This window comes from Scatophagus argus, chromosome 2 (genome assembly GCF_020382885.2).
Source record: "Scatophagus argus isolate fScaArg1 chromosome 2, fScaArg1.pri, whole genome shotgun sequence".
NCBI lineage: Eukaryota > Metazoa > Chordata > Actinopteri > Scatophagidae > Scatophagus > Scatophagus argus.
The window spans coordinates 2,902,950-2,930,050 of record NC_058494.1 but is presented as its reverse complement, the minus strand read 5'-3'; the positions used below and the strand labels follow the sequence as shown (position 1 = coordinate 2,930,050).

Below are 27,101 nucleotides of genomic sequence, written 5' to 3'. Positions count from 1 at the left end.
CTACAGAGCAGTGACATGGACACTGTGTTTTTCTCTAACCTGCAATAGTAGAGACCGACACGCAAAAATGCGAACAGCGGTAGCTTCAAAATGCTTAGAAAACAAAAAGTTAAAAATGCATGATAAATCAATCAAAAATGCCAAAGTTAACACTTGGGCATAAATACTTAATACAGTGATAGTAGCAATGATACTGAGTAAATAAATGAGCAAGTTCTCCCTTGTGATTTGGAGCTTAATTCCAGGGTTGGTGGGGACGTGGATGAGCTACAAATAAAAATCTTGTCTTTACTGTGTAAAAAAGGTGACACAGTCATACGATAAAATGAAAAAGTAACCACACCGAAGCTGTGAGATGACAAATGACTTTAATCTGTTTTCATTTGCACAAGACTTTTCAGAATACATTTAGGTTATACGTCTACTTGACTGAATTACTCTGTCTGTCCTGTTCACACAGAAGAATTCTTCACACAAAACGAAGGGAAGCTTTCGTTGCAGTCGAAATTGCTCCAACCATCTTTAAAGAGAGAAAATCAGAAAGCGTTTGATGCTGTAGGTGTAAAATGTGCTCATGTTCTACGCAGAAAACCATTCAATTGTAAGGGTTTTTGTAAACATGCAGGAATAGCTAAAGTCATTCTGGATCAGTTTTTAAAGAAACAGCTGTTATTCATCAGTCACATTTCAAAAGCTGGTGTTGGATCATAAAACAACCCTTTATTTTCTCAACCTCACAAACTAACAAAAAATGTGTAACAGATGTATGTCTTACTGGTAGTGTATGTTGAGAGGCATGGGTATATGCTGTCTGGAGACAACTGAGTGAAAAATCCAGGATAAAACCAGGAACCATCGAGCCACATCCACTGGTTCTGGAGTGAAACATTGTCTTATTGAAGTGAGGACATATGAGCAACAGTCACTGAACACAGTTTGTTTGCCAATGATTACAATCTAATAAGCTTTGTCCCAAAATGCAGTTTTCTGTAATGCCAAAAATCCAAAATCTCAAAGCCAAAACATCTCGATCACCTCCTGGTGGCTGACTGCAAGATATAGGATATATCATATAACACCGTATAACACCTCCTCCGCCAAGTCAGCAGATGGGACATAGACAACACTAAAACCTCAAGAGAAAATAACATTCATTACTCTGTGAACTTCAGGGGTGCTGTGTTAACTTCAGGGATTGAAGGTATATTTTGGCTAACTGTGCAATGTTATTCAACAGTAACACTGAATGATATATTAGTAGTACGAGTCAAATGATTTAGGTTTTTAAAGCTTAATACTAATTGTAAAGTAAAGCATAAATGACAATATGTTTTGACACAAACGTTTGGTAAAGAAATGCTTTGAGCGTTGAGTGGTGATCTTATATTAAACTCTGAGAGTAAAGCATAGATAATCTCACGTCAAAGTAGAATCCGCCCAACCAGGCTTGAGAGAATCCATAAGCAATGGCTTGGTGGTAGAGGAAAGAATACTCCTGAGGGCTGTGGACAGAAACCAGACTGGCCCCAGCATTTGCACAGCTGGCCTGGTGGAGACAAAGGAGACAGCTTGAGATGGGGGACAGAACGAATGAATGAACATGAATTTATCCAGAACTTCTCATCATTACCCAGCTATTTAAGACGCTGATAAATGTTCCACATAAATAAGGGTGCTACAAAGGACTGAAAAATCCTGGGTTGTGTCAAATCATCAGATCCAGCGTACTCAGTCAGGTGTACGATGTGCACGATAGATGAATAAATAAATGATTGAATTTATATGTCTCTAATCTGTGGCAAACAATATGGAGATGTGACACACTCTAATTCTAGTTATACAGTGTTTTTACATCAGCTTGAGGCCATGTCAGAGATTCAGAGTTGAAGTAGTAACAGCGACCGTTGAACCCCTGCCAGCCATAAGGACAAAGCATCGCTGGTGCTGCGGACAGCAAACAATAAGAAAAGCACACATTTTACATTAATCATGTGGGTTCAAATCCACATCAGTGAATTTTCACCTATGATAGCCCATCTTTCTACTACCACTAACTACTCAGAGGTAAGCTTGTTTCTCAACAATGTCATGATTAAAATAAGATGGCACAATGTAACATAAAAATTCTCATTCTGAATGTGTATTTTTTTAGATTATAACTTCTCTATGAACTTCCCATATATCTTTTAATGCAAAAAAAAAAAAAAAAAAAAATCACTTACGGACATTGGAGTTCTTCACACAGATGGAGGAATAGCTGAAAGTGTTGCATGGTAAACTGCCCGATGCCTCTGTGGAAAGACAAGATTAGAAAAGACTGTGATAATAATGGAGCAGAGCGTTACGTAACTATGCAGATAATAAAACTGTGAAGTGTCTGAAAGCTTTGATATGTCATTCTGAAAATAAAGTCCATGTGCTTGACATGTTAAATCATTCTCAGAGAGTCACTATTGTTTTCTGTGTGTGGTTTTCTTACCAAAAGTACTGAGTGTTAGGCAGGGGTTGGCGCTTTCTGGGAGCTCAAAGCTCCAGCTGTTGTTGTAGAACCAGGATCCATCAATCCATAACCACTGGTCCTGGAGGGAAAGCACAAGATCCTCATCAGTGCTTTGTTGTAGAGTGGCAAGAAATCAAATAGAAACATGTAAAAATGAGCACAACAGAAGAAATGTTAACAAACACCAAGGGCAAACATTACAATTTTCAATATTATCTGTACATAATATGTAAGTTTATACACAAGTTTGTTAGGCTAACAATATTAGCAGTCAACAATCATCTGCCAAAGGTTTGCTGAAAACTAAAGAAAAATAAAGCAATACTGAAAACTACAACTCTTACACTGGACTTGACATAGGACTTATCTGATTCAGTTTTGATAGAAATGCAAAGGGAGTTCTGAATGGATGCAACACTTCAACACTGTCTTCAAAGTAAAAACAACAAAAAAGCTTTTGGTAAATGATTAAAACTGCATGGCTGACCATGTCACACGCTACTCTGAGGACCTGCAGTACCATACATTAAATATGTGTTTTAAGCAGTACAACATGGCCCTGATGTAAATCTTGGTGACTTTCATGGTGTTTCATCACCATGAAAGAGTCCTTGATTTAGGCCACGATAAGTCAGTATGCAGTAATTAGTAAGTGCCTCTGCATGAGCAACCTTTGAATATTAACATTTTCATATTAAAATGTCTTAAAAAGACTAGACTTTTAAGCATTTTGTTGAGTTGTGTACTTTAACATCATCTGGAATGTTTCCGACAACGTGGCATGAATAAAACATTACCTCATCTGTGAACATTTCTGCCTGAGTCACGTCAGAAACATTTCATCAGTAACGGTGGCTGTTTAATGATGAGGACAGCTCCCATCATCCCATGCTACTTCACTACAACATCAAACTGTGTCTTTTGATTTCATTGTTTTGTATGAGAGACCCCTACTGGCAAAAGTACACAATCTGTGTTTAAACATAAAAGAGTTAAGATGCTCTCAAATAAAGCAGTTATCCCTGTTAATCCGTATTTATACAGCAAAATGTTCCAATCTCTCGGATCATCTAAGAAACAAGTATGATGTTTTATGATGTAATGTTATCTGTTTATTGTGTTCATAAAAGTGTCCACACAAAGAGGGATAAAAACATACACTCTTTGAGACCATACAAACATTTTCCCTGACATCCTCACTCATCAAAAGTCACTACCTCAATCTGAAAAACACATCACATCACAAAGGTTATCCTAAATTGTGTTTATTTTTTTTTCTCCTGATTGTCTCTAAAGCCTTTATTTCTTTTTGAAGCTGCAGATGACTACTCCATAGCTGATAACATTACATCACGATTGTACCTGCAAGTAGAAACCACCCAGCCAAGCTTGTGTATTTTCATTACTGTGGACCAGCTGCTGGAGGAAACTGTACTCCTCAGTGCTGTGGACAGAGGCCAGCATGGACTCAAGCAAGGCACAGTTTGACTGGTGGAGAAAAAGAAGACAGAGAGACAAAAAGAGACATATTTAAGTGGAGCTTTCTAAAATGCACATGGTCAAAGTCTTGCTTTATAAGGATAGATCATTTCCTTCACAGAAATTAGCTGGTGGTCAGGTGTGAGATTAAAGCATGCTAGATAATTCTTTTCTTTGGGTCAAAAATTATCCAGAATGCTTTAATACAATAATATTTTTTGTGACCTGATTAAATAAGTGAAATGGCAGCCCATTTCTGCCAGGACAAAAAAACCAATATATGTGAGAATGTGAGACCACATTTATTCTTGAACAGCAGTATAATCACGGCAAATCCACTTAAGGACTTGAGTCCTTCTGGATCACTCAGTATACTCAGCCGAGTTACTTGAGCCCTTTGAGTCACTTGAGTCAGTATCACCAAGAACCTACCGGTGAAACCAAACACCAAAGTCCTCTTGGGTCATGCAAGTGTGAGTCTGCACAATTAAGGGGTGCAGGCAAAATTACCATAAAACACATAACAAACAGTGTTACACTTCCAGCTAAATACTGGAGCAGAGCATAGTGCTATAGAATGTTTGCTTCCAACATTACACCAAAAGATTAGCTACACGTTAGATTGCTATGTGGTTGGATAAATAAAGTCAATAGGGATATTAAATAAACGTAAAATAACATTACTGATAACCTGAGGGGCGCTGTGCACCGAAACCAGAGTGGAGTCCTTAAAGAGATGAGATACTGTGCCAAAATGAATAAGTCAAAGTTTTAACTTTCCACTATTTATAAATTTATTTAAATATTACCAATAACAGTTTTACTCAGGAACTCAATTATTGATTTATAATTAAAATTGAATTCCTAACTTTTCATTCTGTACTTTTCTTGGCAGATATGGACTTCCATAAATAGCATTTATGAAAACCAGTGACTTAAAAATGGAAAATGGAAAATTAATTGTCTTATTTTTATTTTTTATTTTTTTACATGTATTATATATAACAAACCACATCAGGGAATATGTGATGTGTTCCAATCTATCAGTTAAAATAAAAATTAGTAACTAATCATTAACTTTAAGTCTTCTATAGAGAGTGTGTTTGGTGCCGCAGTCTTGTTGAGTGTTTACCTGAGCCTGAGACCAGGTCAAACCCTCATTCACAAAGTAGTAGCAACGTCCCTGGAACACCTCCCATCCTTCATGACACATAATCTGGCTCAGAGAAGGAGAGGTTGTTCCTGTTGTTGAGTCAGCAGTGTACAGTGTGGATGGAACGGTGGTCTGTATGGGAGTGGTGTAATTGAACTCCATCGCTGTAGTCGTGTCTGGAGTGGTAACAGTGTAAGTCTCTGCAGTAGAAGACACTTGAGAAAAGAATTAAATTATTAGTTCAAAACATATGACAAGATGATTGAAATAATGTCTTTCACAAATCAACATATCTTTTGTTAGCTTTAACAGAATGAATGTAACATATATTAGGATAAAGCTAACAGACTAACCTGAAGGGAAAAAAGATTTAGCAGATATTCCACAGTATACAGCAATAGAGGGAGAGGTCATGTATTTGGGACTCACATTTTTATTCTTATTTGCTTACAAGTTGTATGTGAAGCATTTTGTCAGACTTTCATGATCTTACCTAAGTTAAGATGGCTCATCCACAGTGTTTTGTGATTTATTAGAGTGATTTTGTTTTCTTTATGCAAAGGAAATTATAGTAATTTGCTACTCCGCTCTTCAGAAATTGAATTTAATCTCTCCATCTCTGTATATTTAGCCTTGTGCTTTTGAAGCCTGTGTATTAATGTGATGGCATTCAGTTGAGATTTCTACTTTGAAGGAAATGTTTTGGGAATGTTTCTGTGACATAGCATTCATTGGGAGTTGTGCTTCTGATTAATCTACATTTAAGTCTAACATACACTCTCCTATTAGCTTTGTTTGGTTTCCATTAACTTTTAGTTCAAGCTGTCTTAAGGGAGGGTTTATCTAAACTTTTAAATTCTGCATTTTAAAACCATGGCAATGAGAGCTCATAGCAATAGCTAACAAAGGCTAAAAAGCTCTGAATCGGATGGGAACTGCAGAGTAGTGTACATTGGTTCATTTGAATTAAATTACACACAAGTATATACATAAGTGACCATCGGTAGTTTCTTAGCCTTCAAGATAGTCTTTAGGAAAGGATATTTTCCCGTGTGGTCTCACACAACAATTATGTGTTTTGAGGAGGCAGTTGGACAAGATTGTACATTTGGGAGGTAAGCGAGTACCGGTAAGTTTTCAGATTTGCTGTGGTTGTAGAATAAGGTTGCAGGGTTTTTTTTGTTTTGTGTCTGATAATAATATGTTCATTACTACAAACTTCATCTTTCACAGTACACAAAGTTGATTGATATCAACAGGCTATAACAAATATTGATTGGCGCAGCTTTAAAACTGCACTGAACTGTAATTGGAGCTCCATGTTTGTCTCTGCAGAAGTTAGATGTTAATGAATTTTCTTGCTAAACCTAAAATGACTTTTGCATGCATCTGTTTAATAGACAGAACTCCATGAAACAGAGTACAGGTATTGTAACTGCAATTGCAACTAAGGTGAGGTGAGAGTCCAGTTTACGTACGTGATGCAGCCCTGACAGAGAAGATGGCACCCACGAGAACACAGAGGACAAGAGATGACTTCATGGCGACAAATGACATGTACCTGCTTTTGAAGAAAACGTTCCTTAATTGGTGCATGAAATTCATTCAAGCTCATATTATGGTTCTGATGAGGTAAAGATGGTAGCAAAAAGACTTACCTGGTTGTAATGAACAAGAGAGTCTTCAACTGCAAGGTCCCAAACAACTTTGAGATTTATAGTCCCACATCACACAAACACATTTCAGTCTCATGTGTACTTAACATGCACGTGATAAACTAATCAGCACGTTTACAGTCAGATTTCAGTTTATCAGTGTTTGTTCAAGTAGATTCCAGGTGGAAAAACGCATTTGAGCGCTCTGTACGTGTTTGAATGCTCTATTTTCCCCAGGAAGTTAGACAGCATAAGAAACCCAGACCAACAATCAAATATATCCCGGGATTTGAGTTGTGTACAGTATTTTTGTGAATATGAGCAGCAGTAAAGAAGGTGAGCAACAATGACAGTGAAAACTGGAAGATTGCATGTTGTGTTTTGGTACAACTTTTTCTTTTACATCAGTAACATCAGTCATTGACCTAAAGTTGCACTTGTTGACTTTGGTTTCTGGGAAATAGGCTGCTAATCGGTTAGCGAAGGACAATGAAGTCAGGTCACTTGTCCTTAAAGGTGCCCCTGATGATATTTACCGTATTTGCTGTTGATACCATAGTGATTTATGTATCTCGGAAAAAAACGTTAAGATCTGCTGTCACATGTGTATTCGTCGTATATATAAACTTGATTTAAATCATATTCAAATTCAACTACAATGATGAAACCCTGAAATAAAAGTCGCTTCAAATGTCAGCCTACTTGGACACATGGACATGGACACATAAATGATTCTGCACTTCTCCTTCACAAAGAAGCATTTTGCTGTCTTTCAGTACATTATTTTAGTTTTACAGCCCGCAGGTTCACTGTTTTGGTTGGTTGGTTTGTTTGTTTGTCTCACTGATCTCATGGGTGTTTAAATCTTTATTCATTGATGATTTTAGTCATTTTGATGCACTGACAAAGTATTATTACACTAGTCAGCAAACAGTTGCCTATGTTTCGGCAGGTGAAAAAGTCATATTAGCCATTGTATAAAATAGCAGTAAAGGTAATAATCTAACTGAACACCTCAAAGTGTCTTAAACATAGGTTAGATATCTCTTTTGAATAAAAAGTTCATGGAAAATATGTTTTAAAAGTACACACTACCATGTCAAATATAATGACTCATTTTCTCTATTTTCATCTACATCCTCCCTGCTGCTGCTCACTCATACAACACTTCACTCTTTTGTCGTTAATACTTCCCGATTGCATGTTGCTTTAATTAGTGTCTTCTCTTAAATTACCGACATGATTCTGATTCTGTTTATGTTCTCCTGATTGCTGCCACCGTCTGCTGTCACCGTAACCTCAGACCGTATCAGAAACATTGCTTTATCTCCTCAGATAACGAACAAAGGAAATCCAAGATATGACACAGCGTGTTGTGCTGCAAGACTGCGATCAAAGAGTTGTTAAATAAGTCACAGGGCTTTTCTTACTGCAGTTTTGCAGATGACACTCAACTAATCCGGTCTTTTCCACTGTATGAAAACACAAATCTCTCCCTATCTGGCAGTGATCTCTCAGTGTCTCCAAGGAAGGCATGTTCCTTCCATGACTCTGCCATCACCATTGAAAACCCTGAGGTGTCCCTGGTTCAAGCAAGAAACGTTTGTGCGACACTGGTGACACAGCTGTCCTTCACCGCCAACATTGCTGCGACAACCCATTCCTGCATATTTCAGATCATCACCCAGAAGGCAATGCAGGTTCTGGTCCTGGCTTTTGTCACACCTAGACTACTGCAATTCTGTCCTTGCTGTTGTGTGTGTGTGTGTGCACCATCTGGCCTTTATAGCTTATTCACAAAGTAGCAGCCCGACTGGTGTTTAACCTCCCTAAGGTTACCCACATTACTGTTCCTCCATACCGGGTTCTCCATATCTCATTCTCTTAGTGTTCTAAATGAAGCAAATGAAGTTTGAAGACTTGATGTGATTTTTGATTTTTTGGGTTATATCCACATGGTTGAATTGCACTTATTTTAAGTTGTTTTGCATGAAAGCATCAGCTAGGTGAATGTAATGTAATGAGAGGACTGAAAAGAAATGAGATGTAGAGAGGAAGATCTGTGAATAATACTATCCTATTAAGAAGAAAAAATTTGCAAAATGCTATCAATTTTTGAACATGACCAAAAGCAGAGGAAGTTTTTTAAGAACTGCCCAGGACAGATAGACTTCTTCACAGCTTTAGGAACTAAGTAATATTGATGAACCTTAATGAACTTAATTTTAGAATTCAGTACATTTGGTACCCACTGCAGTTTCAGACCTTCTGGTTTAAGGGGGATCCTTAAATGTCTGCTCTGATTAACTTATTTATTGGACATTAGAAAGTACTCATCAGAATCCTTATCAGAAATTTTTAAAATGTAACTAAAATCTAAATAAATAAAATTCTCAATACAACAATTCAACAATTAATGTTTATTCACAACACATCCATCAGTAAATAGAAGGAAATAAAAAAAAAAATCCACTCAAAACTAAACTGTGATCCACTCAATTAGGTTTTTCAATCTTGGGAATTTAAATTTTCCATTATCTGTGTAGAATCCTTTTCACAGCACTGTTCTCTATCACTCAATTATTATTCATTATGTAAATAAAAACACAAAGCTAAATACAATTAAGAGTTGTTCTTGCTGCCCAATGCAAATTTCGTAATGAGTGAGGCAACGTGGAGTTCAGACAAAAAGAAAAACAAAACACAGCTCTAAGTCTTTTTCTTTTCAGGCATTTCAAATATTTTACAATTTACAATTCATTTTGTACCGCAGTTTATACATCATCACTGTATAATTAAAGTGTCATTACAGAAATGTGTGCAGTGTGAAGGTTCACTCATTTTTCTGCGTATAATTCAGGATACTGCTGTGAGTAGAAGAGACCTACAAACATGAGCAGGAAACAAGAATCTTCCTTGTGAAAAAAAATGCAGCTTGGTCTTATGGACATAAAATCATTTAATGTCATTCCAGCAGTTTTTATTTCAAAATGTTTTACTTCCAAAGGCTATCTTGTTCCACAAAGCCATTTTCCGTTTGAGCAGACAGACAATTCACACAGCCACTGCAGCTGCTCTGTGATTCTGCACTTTGGTACCGCAGTACTCTGAAGTATATGCAAAAGTCAACATGCTCACAATAGCAGTGCCAACATGCTGATGCTTGGAAGGTAGGCTATAATATATATTACACTCACCATCTCAGTGTAACAGGCCAACATATTACAACTTAACACTAAACACCAAGTACAGCTAAGGCTGTGAGCCTCAAATGAAAACTTAATCACTGAAGTTTATTCTGAGGGGGACATGAATGTGTGTACCAGATTTCATAGAAATATGTCCAATAGTTTCCCTGACATTTCAAAGCCACAAATGTCATCCTCTAAAAAGCACTAATGTCTGTGGATACTTGAAAACTAGAAGATGATGGTGAAGCTTCAGGAGAGGTCAAATCACAACATTCATAGGGTTCAACACCCTGCCACCAAGAACGCCTGGGCAAAATTTTAATGTTTAAGATATCCTAGCATGTAAGTGGTGAAGCGGCCGACTGACCCTTGACAGACTGACATTCCCATGCCTAGAACCATGTAATTTCATGGTTCTCCTACATATTTTGTCTGTATATATTTATATAGTTATTTCAGTATTTATTTATGTAATATTGAACACTTTGTACATTCTTTATTCTGTCTTAGAGTCAGTGGCAGAGAGGCAATCATTTGAAGCACTGAAGTAAATGGATGACTTATAACAACAAATACAACCATGTTAACTTCTTCAGCCACGTTATTTACATTAATGTTTCCCGGAGCAGGAACTTTCCCATTTTGCCTCACCTTCACTCCAAACAATACTTGCTCTTCTCGGTTACCTCTAATTGTACATACATACATACATACATATATACAATCACTCAACTGGTGACAGTGACTCGAAAAGTGTATCGTTTAATGTTTAGCGCAATTTGTTATCCTAAAGTGATTTCTAATATTTATATTTACAAAACCTGCTCAGGAGAATTCTTGTCTTTGCTACCCTGAAGAGCTGCATGTACTTTAGATACTTTACTTTACATAAGTGCTGAATGCTTCCTGTAATACAATCTATAGTAGGATTTGGATATTCGAAGAAATAATAATGAAAAACTTGAAAGCTGATTTTTTTTGGCATCAAACAAACCTCATAGCCGTTCTATGATCCATCCAAGTGCTGAACTGGCGTTTGATTGAAAATGCCCGCAGTGATTTAACCAAGAATCTTTTCTTTTTTTTTTTTCTTCCTTTTTTTTTAATACTATTTGACCTAAGTTTCATGTGTAAAAATAAGTTTGTTTGGTAACCCAAAATACTCTTTGTATACAAGATTTATAGTTATTGAGAGCACCACTCTTAACAGTGCTTTAACTGTACATTGTAATAATTATGAATGTGTTTACATGAACACAAAATACTTTGATTATTATACAGGGTCTATTTTCATAAAGATTACAACCTCTTAATTCACCCAGTTAGTAAATACACTATATCCCTCTAGTCAAGTGCACTCAAGTGCACATTGTGGTGTGACTGGTCCGTGTGTACAATGTAAGCATGTGTTACGGCTTTGGCAGTAGACATGAACACTGTTCAGAATGGCACTGATGAATGTCAACATATTTTCAGACAAAAATTATCTCTAAAGATCAGCTGACATTCATGGACACATTTTGTGCGTACGATACAGCATTTCATTCAGTAGATTTCTTTATGATGCAGTCCCACCCCAACAAATCTTAAACTACTTTAAGTTTGTGCAGTTAAAAGTTACTTGATAGCCTGATGGCTGAAGGTCAGTTTCACAGCTCCACCTTAATGGAAAAGAATCAGAACTTCAGTAGAGTGATCCTTCATCAGTTCCCTAATTAAAATGTCAGCGATAGTCGACCTCCTTACACAAACTCTTATGAACTAATTAAAAGCTGATGGACTAATTAAACCCAAAACACTTTATATCACACCTTTTCTTTGTTGTAGTTGTATTAGCATGCACATATGAAATGAAGCCATGTTAACCAATGAGTCCATCATCTTCCTGACCTTGACTTGTCATGAAAAATGAGGTGAAGTTAGTAGAGAAATAGCAGCAGTTCTGTTGCCCTCGCTCTAATGCTATTTGTAGAAGAAATGGTTTTCTTATACATATTGTTTTGAGTGCCACAGTGAGAACTACAGTGCAGTGGAACAACTTTAGCCAATATAGTGACCATCTGAGACAAATAATAAAACTCACACTCTTCAATCTGACTTCAAAAAGTAAAAGCATGATATCACATATTGATTTGGGAATCATATAGTAATCTATGTTGCAAACAGGAAGTTCTGAACAGTAAGCCCGAAATACAACTGTGTTCGTAAAACACAATGCCAGCAGAAAGAAAACACTTCAGCTCTGTGCCTCAACGCTTGCTGGATCCTATAAAATGTGAATCTGACTAAGGTCACATAGCACCTTGCTGGCTCTATGAAGATTTCCTCCTCATCTGCGATGTCCTTTCTGCTTCTTGTTTCTCGCAGGCGTCCTGATTGGCTGACTGGAAGCGCCGTTTTCCAGTGGCACAGAAAGCGGAGCTGGCGGTGGAGAGGTGGGAGAGAAAAGGTCTGGCTCTCCATCGATGCTGCACTTGAAAGGTCCAGCTGGGGAAAATTTCAGTGGACTGAAAGAAATAGGGAAAAAATAAAATAAAATAAGACATACTACATGAAATACAAGTACGAGTGGTGATATTAGCAGAGCATTGTGTTGTTTTAATACATAAATATACCCACAGAATGCAAAGTAAACAAAGTATCTTGATGTGTGCGTGTGTTACCTTATGGGTGTGCGTGGGCTGCTGTTGTGTCTGCGCACAGGTCGAGTTCGGGGTTCAAATGAGAAGCCCTCCTTTAGACTTTCTAAGACTGATGGAGCCACGTAAGTGAAGCCCTGTTGGAAAAGTATAATTCCTTCATGACAGTCAATAATATAAGGACAGTGCTGCCATGATACTGGTGTCCTTACTAAAACATGTGTTTTTAGAATGTTAAAAAAGAGAAGTAGGCAGTAGTAATTACTGTAACTGCAACAGAAGTTTCATATTGAGCAGACTGCGGTTTCTAGCCTAAAAATCTGTATCTCACGGCAAAGGCAAGCTCTGCGCTGTTACTGAGTGACGTATCGTCTGGACTGTCAACTGGCGTCTGTCTGGTAAATCTGGTGTCAAACTGGCTGACGTCTTCGTCCGACTGCTGCAGAGACACAGACAGGAAAACAGGGGGGGCCCAAAGAGTTTTATTAAGGAGTACGTTGATAAAAAGGTGTGTTAGGAGGTAGCAAAAGACATGGACAGTAGTCACTGAGAGTGAGATAAGACTGAGATAAGAAAACAACAAGCATAATATTAACTCAACCACAACAATAACATAGTGGACACATAAATGACAACTGGTGACATACCAGGTGAGGCTTGTATGGTGGCTCCACTCTCTTGTTCAGCAGGTCATCCCAGCTGATGTGCCTGAAGAATGGGTGTTTCTGAGGTAGAACAAAAGGGCAAATTTATATATTCTCTACGAGTTGCTGAAAGCCAGTGAAAGGGGGAGTCTTTGTTTCTTGTTTACATACTCTGGTTTTGCTTATAATTGGGCAGCATTTCATTCACATGTTTCAAAAGTGAACTTTTCCACTCAATGGGCACCTTTTCCTCAACTAAAAAACAAACAGTGCCATACCTGTCTTTTCAATAACGCATAAGGCAGTTATCACCTTTCTGTCTTTGCACAAGGCTGTGCTCTCTGCAGATCTCCAGCCCTTCAATGTCCCTGATTTATGCTCAGGGCCTGTGCTGGGCAGCAACTACTTCATCTTGTACCAGAAAGCACTGCAGAGGGTGGTTAAAATTGCCCAATGCAGCATCTCCTCCACTGAGGCTATGCAGCAGACGTGATGTCTGTGGAGTTTTGTCAAGGACACCTGTCACCCTAGCCTCAGACTGTTTTCCCTTCTCTCCACTGGGATTATAGCCATCTCTGTTTCGGCACTAACAGGTCCAGGAACAGCTTCTTCCCATCGGCTGTCACCTTGCTGAAATCTGCACCTTGATGATTTCCACTAAAACCGCCGCTGTTAGTTATACATCATATTTATATGTTTATGATTCTTATGTTTATCTGTATACACATAATGTCAGCCATTACTTGTACTTATATCCGCACTGTACATTTTTGGTTTATGCTGTACATATCACATTCATAGTGTTCATACTCCATACAATTTAGCATATTTATATCTACAACTTGTTACTGCTACATAATCTGCATTTTACTGATTTTTGCAGTTTTGGTCAGATACTTATTGCATTTCATTGTCTCAGTGCCTGCACTGTGTGCAATGACAGTAATAATCTAATGTTTTTCCCAAAATCAGCTCCTGCTGTGTATGTGGACATGCTTTTATATGATATACTCGACTGAGGGAGGTAGGTTTGAATCATCACATTTTCCAATATGTCTCTTGTGCCTTTACAGATGGATTTGACGCAGTGTCAGCTTGTCCACCTATAGGAATCTATATAGGCACATGGTAAAAAGCTAACATGGTCAGTAGTGAGTACTTCTAAAGTGTGTGAAGAAAAGTAATTACCTGGATATCAGCACAGTCTGCTTTACTGGAGCCAAGTCTCTGTGATGGATTCTTCTTCAACAACTGAAAAAAAAAAAAGAGAGCGGTCACCATTAAGATTCATGTTTCTATTAGTTTTGATATAAATCATTTTTCACAATACTGCTTCCAGGGAGCAGTCCTACTATTAAAATAATGAAATCTAACCAGAGAGGAACAGACAAATACTTTCATTAGATTACAATACAGGCAGTGATGTTAATTCATATGGAAGGACAACTCTTTTCATATTAAAATGCCAATATTTGTTACATTTGTGACATACAAGACTAAATATCGGCATACACATATCAGAAAGAAGTCATTTGACCTAATTATATTGATATTATTATTAGTAGCAGTAATTCATTTTGATTTTCATTATTTGTAAGCAGTTTTACTGTCATTTCAAATGTAGATGTAAATGCAGAGGTGTAAAGTTGATATTTGCTATTTATAGCCAACTGGAAAAAAGTGATTTGGGACAACTGATTTGCATCTTGAGAAAATGTACAACTGTAAAAAAAACCTGACTGATCCTTTGTGATTTTTTCAAAATCTAAACTCTGATAGCTGGAAAAGCACCAGTCCCCAAGGAGATTTACGTCCATTCCAACACTGTTGCACAGCTTTAAAAGAAGTAATTCTCTAAGGGAGGTTAAGGAAGTACTTTTATTTTGCTCGTCAGCTTTTCAATCATTATTAGAGGATGCACTTCTTGTAACTCACCCCGTAATAAGAAAGCCTGTGCCAGCCTTTTGCAGACTCATATTACAGCTACATTTGGACATTATCTGTGTGTGCGTTTGTGTGTGTTTGTGTGTGTGTGTGTGTGTGTGTTACAGTACCTTCTTGATGAGGTCCCTTGCATCGATGGTCAGGTACGGGGGCAGGTTAAGTTTACACTTCAAGATCTTGTCAATTGTCTTCTTCCTGTTTTCAGCTGTAAATGGAGGCTGGGGGAAAAAAAAAATCACATGAGGGAGTTGGTAGTTACTAAAAGGAAATCAACACTTCTCGTTTCTCTAATCTGTGAACACAGATGTAAATCCACTACAGTAGGGACAAAGAGCACCTATGCTAAGCCGTACTGAGAGGTAATGAATTATTTTACAGTAACACATGATGATATTATCTAATAAAGTGTAGTCCACAAACTGTTGCTATTATTTGGTCCTTACACAACACTCCCATCATTATTTAATAATAGAAGTTTATAATATTTAACAATAATAATATCCACTATTTTTGTGATTGAGCTACTACAGAAATCACAGAAGAAATAAACAGCTTTCCAAATGTCTGGACTAAACAGAAAGTTTGACTGAATCCTTCATTAATAGAAATTAACTGACTGGTTTTCTGTTTCTTCAGTTATGTTAACTGAGACTAACTCCAATCAAAGGAATGATTTCTTTCTCCTTTCTTATAGTTTATCTCTTCCAAGAAAATACTACTTTCTTTCTGTAGGTCATCAATACAGTTCATACAGCTACTCATAAGGTGAAAGCGGACAGTTAGAAAGGTTACATTTTCTAACATTTTAGTAAAAGTGAACAGATATTACATTTGTTTTTATTGTACAGCAGTGGAAAGTAACAAACTACATTTATGCAAGTACTGGACTTAAGTTCAATTTTGATGTACCAGTGCTCTTGTGGAGCACAAATAGTGGAGTATTTACATTTATCCCCTACTTTGAATTGTACCTGCGTAGAAGTATAAAGGCAAATATTGAGGCGAAGAGGTAAAGACTTCAGGCTCTAGCAGCTACTGTTTCATAAAAAGAGGAGCAGACTGGGAGCAGATCTGGACACCCAGTCAGGCTGCCATCCTGGAGGATGCCTCCCTATAGAGGTGTTTAGGGTATGATTATGTAGAGATGTCTACAGCAAGTTCTTATCCCACAAATATCAGTTGCAAGTTAACAAAAGTAAAACTACTAGAGCTCATCAACATCTCCTGTTTTCTCATAATTAATAACTTTTCTCTCACACAGTTTCAACTTACTGATCCAGTCATCATATCGTACATCAGGGCCCCCAGGCTCCACCAGTCTACTGCTCTGTTGTGACCTGATCTGGTCAGGATCTCTGGAGCCCTGGACAATGAAAAATTAAAAAGTTTAACAAGTTTTTTTTTAAAAAAGTGCACAGATGTGTGTGGGAGGGGCAAACTGGCTGCATGAAAAAATAAACTGTATCAGAAGTATTTATCCTCTAAATGCATTAACAACTACTATGCAATATGTGAAACAGATAAATGTTTACAATCATTTGTATCTTATAACACAAGAGGATAACACAACGTTATGCCTATAAAACAGTTGATGGAGAAGAAAATAGCAGCAACCACTTTTACAGGTAGATAAAGAATGTGGCAGTGTGTCTGTGCGTTTAAACAACAGTGAGTGCAGTTTTACCCACATGTACTCTATTGTGCCACAAAACGTGTGTGTGACGGTTCCATCATGAATTGATTCCTTGCAGAGACCAAAGTCTGTTAGCTTGATGTGTCCTTTAAAAGAGACAAAAGGTACGACTGAATTTATACAAGAAGAGGAAATCACACCATTGCACGTTTCTACCACAATACGAAGCTGAACAGGAAACATCACAAACACACAACACGGTGCTCCTATTTACTCAGGCAGGAGGAAATGAGCTCACATGTCAAACCTGAACATTTTCTATGACAGTTGATGAGTTTGGGAGCTACTTTTTAAGTTTTTAAAAAATATTTTTTTTTCCCTTTTACAAACACATTTAGCCATAAGGTCATGGATCAGGTTATTTAGTTGATCAGTTTGTGGTGTGTTACCTTGATGATTAAGCATGATGTTTTCAGGTTTGAGGTCTCTGTAAATAATCCCGTTAGAGTGGAGGTGACCTAGAGCCAATGTGATCTCTCCTAGATAGAAACTACGCACAAACATAAATAATTTCAAGATATATGACAGGCAGACTGATCTGGATTAAAATGCAAAAGTAAGACTAATAAAGGAATGATGTAACGTTTTTCAAACAATGTGTGAGCATTTACCAGTTAGTGTATGAGTCCTTACCAAGCAGTGTCCTCCATGAAGATGCCTTCTTTCTCTAGCTGCATGAATAACTCCCCTCCTGGTGAAAAACAACAGTGGGATTAGTGGAATTTGAGAATCTTTCCCTCATTCCTTACCTTCCCTATTCATCCCTGTTTTTCTCCCCCTCACTCCTTCTGTTCATACAACCTTGTGGGCATAAATGCCACAAAGGGACCTGATAGAGGTGCAGATACATTCGCTTAAGTTGGTCCATGGTATCAGTGCCTCTGTCTTACCACTGAGACACTCCAGAATGAGGTAGAGTTTCCCCCCAGTTTGGAAGGCATAGAGCAGATCCACAATGAAGGGGTGTCTCACTGTTTCCAGGATCTCCCGCTCCGCTCTTGTATGCGCTGTGTCCTTAGCATTGCACACTATCTTAGCCTGAAGACAAATTATGACAAATTAGCACAACAGAGCATTGAAAGAGACAAAGGAGGGGAAAAGGAAAACGGGACAGAAGGGACATAGAAGGAGAGGAAGAATATATCCTGTTTACCCTATATTTTGTGTCTTAGGAGGAAACTGTAGGCTGAGACAAAAAGTACCTTTTTCAGGACCTTCATGGCAAATATTTTTCCAGTCTGAGCACCTTGAACCTTCCTCACCTGGAAAACCTGAGACAAGACATTTAAATATTTTGTTATTACATGTCAGACATTAATTAATATGGCATTATTAATGTTTTCCCTAGGTTTGTGGAAAACTAAGGTGCATTTATATTTGCTATCGTGTTTGGGTGTACCCCTCCCCCAAAGAAATAAATACAAAAACACACAATTTCACACCATTTTTGAACACCAGTATTACAATATATGTGTATACAAAGTCAGAAAAACTAGGGCAAATAATAAATAAACAGTAAGCTTAATGATAAAACTTGCTATAGCAGTTCACTGGGGACTAACTACTTACTTTACTTTTGATGCTCTTCATGGTGATTTTACATTTATTTGACTGAGGTGGTGACCAAAAAGGCTTGGCTCGCAATAACAGGGAGAACCCTGATAACGTTTATAGCATCATTAGCGGTCGTACATCAAGATCAGTGAAATATCAACACTTGCTCCTCCAGGAAATTACAATTAACACCTCACTGATAAATAATCTTCCCTCTGTTTAATTATACTAAACAGGTGTGAAATGCTGGCATACGATACAGCACACACACTCACTCACTCACACTCCCCTACACACCTTGCCATAGGCTCCTTTTCCCAGCACAGTAAGAAGCTCAAAGCAGTCAGGTCCCACTCTCTCACTGTCTCTGTTGACACTCTCACTGGTCAACTCCACCTCCTCTGTCTGAACACTGAGATGAGCATAATACAGAAAAGTAGCAGTACTGGTATATTTTTTGTACTTTATCAGCTTATCTATTATTTAGATTTAATGGTAATTCAGCTTACTTCTCAGGTTCTGTCACAGTGAAGTCACAGACATCATCCTGCAGACACCAAGTCAGTGAAGTTAAACAAAGTTATAACAGTAAGACAAAATTGTTGTAGCCAAACGTTCATTGAACACACAAAAAGACGTGTACTACATTTTAGATTTAAATGTTCACGGCTATGTATCAAGATTCGGCTTTTATCAACATGGGGCACCACAGAGAAAGAGGCACAAATACACTGCACTAAGAGATATTAACTGTTTTCAAATTGCTGTGTATCTGAGGTATTAACTGATAAGCAGTAGTCTTCTCAGTGAGTGGGGGATACGCACCTCTGTATCACTGATGTCCTCAGTTTCCAGATCTATATCAAACACTCCTGCCATGCTGAAACAGAGACTGTATGGTCAGTCTGCTGCGTTACATTCAAGCGGAGGCTTATTAACATTTTCACCTCAATGAGGAATGCAGCACTGCAGGTATAAATATAAAATGAGCACATTTCCTGATCAATAGGCAGTGACTAGCCTTGTTATATACTGACAAGTTACAGACAGACCACAAGCGCTCATACGTACCTTGATTTGTCAGATATCAGTTCTGTGAAAAACAAAACAGATACGCCAGTGTGTCAGATTGTCTATACTTTATTTTCTCAATAGAATTTCCATAAAATGTGTAACATCACAACATGCACTAATGTTGCTAAAATTAAAATTACTGTTAGCATGATAAAGGATTTTTATCTGTATGACTTGATCTTATGTCAGTCTACAAACTGATTGTTAATTGGTATTTATTAGCCAAGAAGAAGCCAATTTATTGCATACATTTTTGCATTTTCTGTAAGCGTACTGACTGTACATACAGAAATAGTAGTAGCACGGGGGTGAGTGAGTAACCGATTCGTCCGCGCTTAATGTAAGTATATTTTTCGTGTTTATCGAGCAGAATTGTGAATTTCCAAGTCGAAGACCTCCCTCTGAGGGCCTAAAGTCGTCGCACAATTTGCGAACAACAGGCTGAGTCATGTGAGTTGTGAATTAGCGTACCAAACCAATCTGCTGTGGTCGTATTTTTAGTAAACGTGTGGGCTTGTCAAAACTCATATATACACAAAAACACACAAAACCCAACCTTAACCTAGCTTCCATCGGGTAGTTATCTTGACAAATTATGACACAGCTACACCTCTGAGTTAAAAAAAAAATAAAATAAAGACTCTGACAACCGACTCTGAGTTCATGTCCACAATTATATCATCTCATGTTACTGAAGTTACAGACGTTTCATTCTGAAAAGCTTTGAGAGCTAGCTTAACTTCTCACGTTAGCATGCTAGGTAGTTAGATGGCCACCACAACACGAGGGAACAAGGCAGCAAAGTAGAGTTTTTTTAGACACTGTATGCTTGTTTGGGCGATTCTTTGTACTGTAAAAATCCCCCATTGATTAAAATCGGCTGACAACAGCAAACGTGAGTTAACATCACGTTGACAGCTGCTTTGACAGGCAGTCAACAAACATGCTAATGCTAGCGTTTCACCTGGGAACGCGTCTTCATCCGGCTGCTCCTTATCTCAGTTCACAAACCGCTGTCAGTAGTTTGAAGATAAGGTCGTTCTTACACACTCACCGCCTTTGTTACACTTTTCGCAAACTAACAAACAACACCGCGAACACCTGTTTACGTTCCCGTCATGCTCCTCTGTTAAGCATGAAAGCTCTGCGCTGTTGATGTCGTTGAGAGGACCTTTAACCTCTTACGTCATTAAGGGTCATGAAAAGAAAAGACTAATGATGATAATAATAATAATAGCTTTCGTGGTAGCCCTTTATCCTGGTCATCTTCTTATAATTTTCCTTTTCATGTTACCTAAATGGGTTTTCTTACCGAGACTAAGACCTACGTACATCATACAGTATGTCACCCCAAACGCTTCACCTGACACTACCTTTTCTAATAATGTTCACGTGGGATCACAGCACTCAGAACATTAACTTTCTGAGATGAGAGTTCAACATTTTAGGCTATGAGCGTATTTGCTTTCTTTCTGAGTGAGATAAGCAGACGGATGTCAGTGTCATGTTTGAAGCTGAAGACAGGACATAGTTTAGCTTAACCATAAATAAATAAACCCTAAAGACTCGACATTGTCTAAAGGTCAAGGCCTCCCTACACTGCTACAGCAGTGCCAGTCTGACCGAGAGTCCCCAGCTGGGTTTTATGTCAGAGGTCTACCCTCTACTGCCAGTGATGTTTCTCCAGTCAACAGGACTTTTTATGTCTTCCATGACGATGGTCCAGCCACAGGGTCATCTGAAGGGGTTCCAGTCACCTACTCCTATTAGACAGATCCAGCTGACTGGTCTTCTGAGGGATAACTACTTTCTCTCTCTGATGACGAATATGCAGATGCCTGGTCTTCTGATGGAGCTCAAGTCAAAGACTTCTGTGCAGCAACACCAGCTTCTGGATCATCTAATGGAGGACTACATTTTCTCTCCTGTGATACAGATGTAGATTCCTGGTCTTCTGATGGCAAACACCCTCAGAGCTTCTATGATGAAGAGCCAGACGTCTGGTCTTCTGAAGGAGCTAAACCAGCAGACTGCACTGCTGTAGCCTCGACCTCCTCTGATCTCTCTAGTAACTTAAGAAGATTCTTCAGAGAAATCACAACTTCCATTTGTTGCTGCCGGGGTCCTACTGTGGAGGACTGATTAAATATCCACTATTTCTTATGCTTTCTCAGATTTTTATTCAATCACGTGTAATCACCTTAACTTTAACTTCACTTTATTCACACAATAAATAAGTACAGTTGTTTAATTTCTTGCAGCAGAGACAGCATCCGTTATGTAACACACCCTCTTCTGAATATTTCAAACTTTCTTCCGTAACGAAACACTGGTGAAGCCTTTGTTGCAGCTCCTCTGCATAGGGAGAAGGTTAAAACAACTAAGCAATTTGTTCTGTGATCAGATTTTTTTGCCAAGTTACTTTACTAGTTGGTGACATCATCAATTGGAAAACATTTTTATGTTTATTCAATTTGAATAAAACAAAAAATATTAAAATATAAAAGACTCGTTTGGAATTAAAATCACAGATTTTGACATTAACATTACCTACATTTGTTATGTCTATCACGATGCAGAGAGTGGGACCAAAATGTCCACAAACCCCAGGAAATGCTACACCAACTTATAGCTGACTGGCACTGGCAACACGGCCACCACTTCAACCTTGGCTGAGTCCATTTAAATCTTGTAAAGAAATTCCACAAAAGACAGGAATAAGGCAGGAAGAGGGTGAAACTCACATTTCTCAGCTTTTACAAAGAGCTGATGATCTAGCAGAGTATGTTTGTCTGGGAGAAAATTGGGATGTCATCTAGACAACAATGGAGCTATAGTGCCCGAGGAATGAAATGTCAGGATATGTTTGGTGACACTAGCAGTACTTATTGATATGAAAAATTTGGTGTTGGTTTTCAGTAGTTTTTAACAACAGAACAATATAGAGTATCACTAGAGTTATCCTTTAGGTTTGCTCACATTTTTTATCCATTTGCACTTCACTTTACATAATTCCAGTCAGATCTGATTTTTTCAGTTCAGTTACTTCTTGGGAAAGAGGAAGTTAAACGTGAGGCCAACCTTGAAACAGTTCTCACTGTCACATTGAATCTAGCGTGACACATTATAGAAAGTGACCTCATCTGAGACCTCATTACAGGACAGTTTACTCTTTCTGTATAATCTGTTACACCATACAGCAGAACATACAGCAATATACAACAGAAGAATTAATTTATTGCATTTCCTCCACTGGCTCCTCAGTTTTAACACGGAAGCGAAGTTTTGTAGTTATATTCTCACGTCACTTTCAATAACCTAACATTTGTTGGTTTTTGCTTTCCACGAGACCAGCTCACACTTCAACTGATAAATCTGTTAAAACTTTTTACTCATGTTAGTATAGTCCAAATACAGTCCAAAAAAAAATAAAGATAGAAATCAAATTATTGCTACTTGGATCCTGGTAAAGTGTAAAAGCTTTTATCATAGACAGACCAAGATTAGAGATAACGAAACAAAAGCTAGAGGTAGGTTTCAGTGGAAACTGTGACTTGTAGTTAAAAAGGAAGTCTATGTGGTCGAGGTTAGACTAAACGCCATCACTGCCAAGAACAGGAAAAAAATACAGACGCAAAAAAGCTGAAGTCTTTCTGGATTACGATGATCCTTGTTTGTGAGTAATAAATATAATAATAAATAATATGTGTTACAACTTTTGACTGACAGGTAGAAAGTCACTTTCTAAGTGAGGAAATTTCACTTTTCACTATAATAGATTATAGAAGATCAATGTTGAGTTAGGCAGGTGGAGAAACATGATTGAGACAGCAAGGGATGACACAATGACACAATTAAGATTTGTTTGTACTGACAGCAGCAGGATGGATGTGTTTAATTTTGCTTTCCTTCATTTCAAATGTTTGTTTTTTTTTAAACTGTGTCGTCATTTAACAATCTCAAAAACGGGGGGGGGACGGGGAAGACAAACAAGATAAAGTATATAAAAAACTTTAATTGATAAAAATCAACTACAATATATGGCTGAAATATTAAAAAGGTGAAAAGAACAAAAACATAACTAGAAAAGAGTAAGTCTGGAGCAGAGATTTAAAGGACAGTGCTAAATTGGCTTCCTTGGGATACTCAGGAATGGGGTTCAAAGGGTGTGACTGATCTGCCACCAACTGCTATTGGTCAATATTGTGGTCTGATCAGAAGAGCTGATAGGAGAAACACACAAGACAGTTTCTCTACATGCTACTGGATTGCCTTTGCACTGCAGGGCTTGAACAACACCTTGTCGAAAATGTGCTAGGGACAAATCACTGAGCAAATGACAAACTGAACTGAGTGCCGACCACAACATTACTATCACTGGCTATATAAAGACAATGAAAAATACTAAGATTTTGAAATGTTCCTGTAGTACCAGTCCATCTATCCACTCAGTCACAAACAGCTTACTCGCAAATATACGCTGCTCAAAAAAAATAAAGGGACACATCCTAGATCTGAATGAACGAAATATTCTTATTAAATACTTCGTTCTTTACATAGTTGAATGTGTTGACAACAAAATCACACAAAATTATCAATGGAAATCAAATTTATTAACCCATGGAGGTCTGGATTTGGAGTCACACTCAAAATTAAAGTGGAAAAACACACTACAGGTTGATCCAACTTTGATGTAATGTCCTTAAAACAAGTTAAAATGAGGCTCCACGTGCCTGTATGACCTCCCTACAAAGCCTGGGCATGCTCCTGATGAGGTGGCGGATGGTCTCCTGATGGATCTCCTCCCAAATCTGGACTAAAGCATCCACCAATTCCTGGACAGTCTGTGGTGACATGATGTCCCAGATGTGTTCAATTGGATTCAGGTCTGGGGAACGGGCGGGCCAGTCCATAGTATCAGTGCCTTCGTCTTGCAGGAACTGCTGACACACTCCAGCCACATGAGGTCTAGCATTGTCTTGCATTAGGAGGAACCCAGGGCCAACCGCACCAGCATAAGCTCTCACAAGGGGTCTGAGGATCTCATCTCGAGACCTAATGGCAGTCAGGCTACCTCTGGCGAACACATGGAGGGCTGTGAGGCCCCCCAAAGAAATGCCACCCCACAGCATTACTGACCCACTGCTAAACCGGTCATGCTGGAGGATTTTGCAGGCAGCAGAACATTCTCCACGGCGTCTCCAGGCTCTGTCACGTCTGTCACATGTGCTCAATGTGAACCTGCTTTCATCTGTGAAGAGCACAGGGCGCCAGTGGTGAATTTGCTAATCTTGGTGTTCTCTGGCAAATGCCAAACATCTTGCACAGTGTTGGGCTGTAAGCACAACCCCCACCTGTGGACGTCAGGCCCTCATGCCACCCTCATGGAGTCTGTTTCTGACCGTTTGAACAGACACATGTGCATTTGTAGCCTGCTGGTGGTCATTTTGCAGGGCTCTGGCAGTGCTCCTCCTGTTCCTTCCTGCACAAAGGCGGAGGTCACAGTCCTGCTGCTGGGTTGTTGCCCTCCTACGGCCTCCTCCACATCTCCTGATGTACTGGCCTGTCTCCTGGTAACACCTCCATGCTCTGGACACTACGCTGACAGACACAGCAAACCTTCTTGCCACAGCGCGCACTGATGTGCCATCCTGGATGAGCTGCACTACCTGATCCACTTGTGTGGGTTGTAGACTGGGGGTGTCTTGCTAATTGCCTTTAATTTCCACCTGTTGTCTATTCCATTTGCACAACAGCATGTGAAATTGATTGTCAGTCAGAAGTGTGATTGACTTGGAGTTACATTGTGTTGTTTTCCCTTTATTTTTTGAGCAGTGTATTATACAGACAAAGGTAATCAGATAAACCTCTTTATTATAGAATTCAGGTGTTATGGGGCTGTTTTTCAGAGGTTGGCCTCAGCCCCTTATTTCCAATGAAAGCAAAATGCAACGCTTCAGCATACCAAAACATTTTTGACAATGCTATGCTTCCATAGCATAGACTGGCCCGCACAGGGCCCTGACCTCAACCCCATCAAACACCTTTTGGTTGAACTGGAACAAAGACTGCAAATCAGACCTTTTTGTCCAACATCAGTGATTGATCACTAATGCTCTACTACATGAATGGGCAAATATTTCCTCAGAAACGCTCCAAACCAAATCTGGTGGAAAGCCTTCCCAAAGAGTGATGTTGTATGCAAAGCTGTCTGTGTATTTAGAATACAATGTCAGTCCTTGTTGATGTAATGGTCAGGTGCTCTAGTGCTCTTATAGTGCATGTTGCATTAAATCAAGAGTGCATGGCAAAATTCTGTTGAAATTAGACAGTTAGCTGTTAGTCCTGCAGTCCTGTCCTCTGTTTGGCCAATTGTTAATAAGCTAGTAGCTGAAAGATAATCTATAAAAGTACTTTGCGTTTGGAGTCACAGACACTACTGATAGGTGACAGGTGATCTGTGATTGATATTGGTTGATATTGCTTCCAACAGACTTACTGAATTGTTTTCATGTCAGTTAACAGTTTTATGTAAATAAGATTGCTCACTGGGAATGAGACGGAGTACAGGTCAGTCATCGTGGACTTTGTGGACTGGAGTGAGCGCAACCACCTGTGCTTAAACACCAGTAAAACAAAGGAGATGGTGATTGACTTTCGGAGAAGGTCATTACCACATACACCAGTGAACATTCAGGGCTTGGACATTGAGATTGTGGACAGTTTCAAGTACCTGGGTGTCCACCTCAACCATAAACTGGACTGGTCACATAACACCGATGCCCTGTACAAGAAGGGCCAAAGTCGCCTCCACCTTCTGAGGAGACTGAGGTCCTTTGGAGTGTGCAGGCCCCTCCTAAGGACTTTTTATGACTCTGTGGTAGCCTCTGCTATTCAGTATGCTGTGGTCTGTTGGGGACCGGGCAGCACGGACCGGGACAGGAAGAGACTAAATAAGCTGGTCAGGAGGGCCAGCTCTGTCCTGGGCTGCCCACTGGACTCCGTGGAGCAGGTGGGTGAGAGGAGGATGTTAGCCAAGCTGACATCCATCATGGACAACACCTCTCATCCTCTGCATCAGACAGTGGAGGCTCTGAACAGCTCCTTCAGTGGCAGACTGCTACACCCTCAGTGTAGGAAGGAGCGCTACCACAGGTCTTTCATTCCCGCTGCTGTTAGGCTGTATAATTCTATGGTCTAGTCCTCTTTCTTCCCTTATGAGGACTTGTATATAGCTTTATAGTGTACTATTTTTACTTACCTTGTAAATTGTTCATTTATTTCACCTCTATATTTTTTTGTAACTGTTTATGCACACTTTTTGCACTCTTCTTGTGTTCTTGTGAGCTGCCACAACAGGTGAATTTCCCCACTGCGGGATCAATAAAGTTCATCTTATCTTATCTTATCTTATCTGACATTTGTAAAGCTAATATCCATTTTATCTACTCTAGGGTTTACCACCATGGCTGGGTTTTGGATTCCTTTAGTACCTGCTGCTGAGGTCCAACATGTCCAGATGGGTTCAACAGTTACTCTGGGCTGCAACTTCTCCTATCTTTATCAAACAACATG

At 38.8% G+C, this 27,101-nt stretch overlaps 3 protein-coding genes across 4 annotated transcripts; all 3 read right to left on the bottom strand.

The window, feature by feature from the left end:
* Positions 1-383: 383 nt before the first annotated feature.
* Positions 384-1,988, bottom strand: LOC124053547 (ladderlectin-like). The gene is made up of 4 exons (XM_046378803.1): positions 1,853-1,988; positions 1,421-1,546; positions 776-875; positions 384-520 (listed from the first exon to the last, which is right to left on the bottom strand). Exons 1-4 carry the CDS (start codon positions 1,934-1,936, stop codon positions 453-455), a joined length of 378 nt encoding a protein of 125 aa, XP_046234759.1. The 5' UTR covers positions 1,937-1,988; the 3' UTR covers positions 384-452.
* Positions 1,989-2,214: 226 nt separating this feature from the next.
* Positions 2,215-5,415, bottom strand: LOC124053291 (ladderlectin-like). The gene is made up of 4 exons (XM_046378364.1): positions 5,112-5,415; positions 3,863-3,988; positions 2,480-2,579; positions 2,215-2,291 (listed from the first exon to the last, which is right to left on the bottom strand). Exons 1-4 carry the CDS (start codon positions 5,292-5,294, stop codon positions 2,215-2,217), a joined length of 486 nt encoding a protein of 161 aa, XP_046234320.1. The 5' UTR covers positions 5,295-5,415.
* Positions 5,416-9,192: 3,777 nt separating this feature from the next.
* On the bottom strand, positions 9,193-20,726 carry LOC124065709 (ribosomal protein S6 kinase beta-2-like). Of its 2 annotated transcripts, XM_046401368.1 has the most exons (18): positions 20,491-20,726; positions 19,524-19,545; positions 19,278-19,332; positions 18,962-18,999; positions 18,750-18,864; positions 18,101-18,169; positions 17,789-17,936; positions 17,532-17,589; positions 17,288-17,388; positions 16,894-16,984; positions 16,478-16,568; positions 15,316-15,423; positions 14,450-14,512; positions 13,265-13,342; positions 12,949-13,056; positions 12,642-12,754; positions 12,281-12,485; positions 9,193-11,639 (listed from the first exon to the last, which is right to left on the bottom strand). In XM_046401368.1, the coding sequence occupies exons 3-17, from the start codon at positions 19,329-19,331 to the stop codon at positions 12,308-12,310; spliced, it is 1,413 nt and encodes a 470-aa protein (XP_046257324.1). In that variant the 5' UTR covers position 19,332; positions 19,524-19,545; positions 20,491-20,726; the 3' UTR covers positions 9,193-11,639; positions 12,281-12,307. The 2 variants fall into 2 exon arrangements, with proteins under 2 accessions (XP_046257324.1, XP_046257315.1); XM_046401359.1 differs by having other exon boundaries at positions 9,193-12,485.
* Between the last annotated feature and the right edge of the window lie 6,375 nt (positions 20,727-27,101).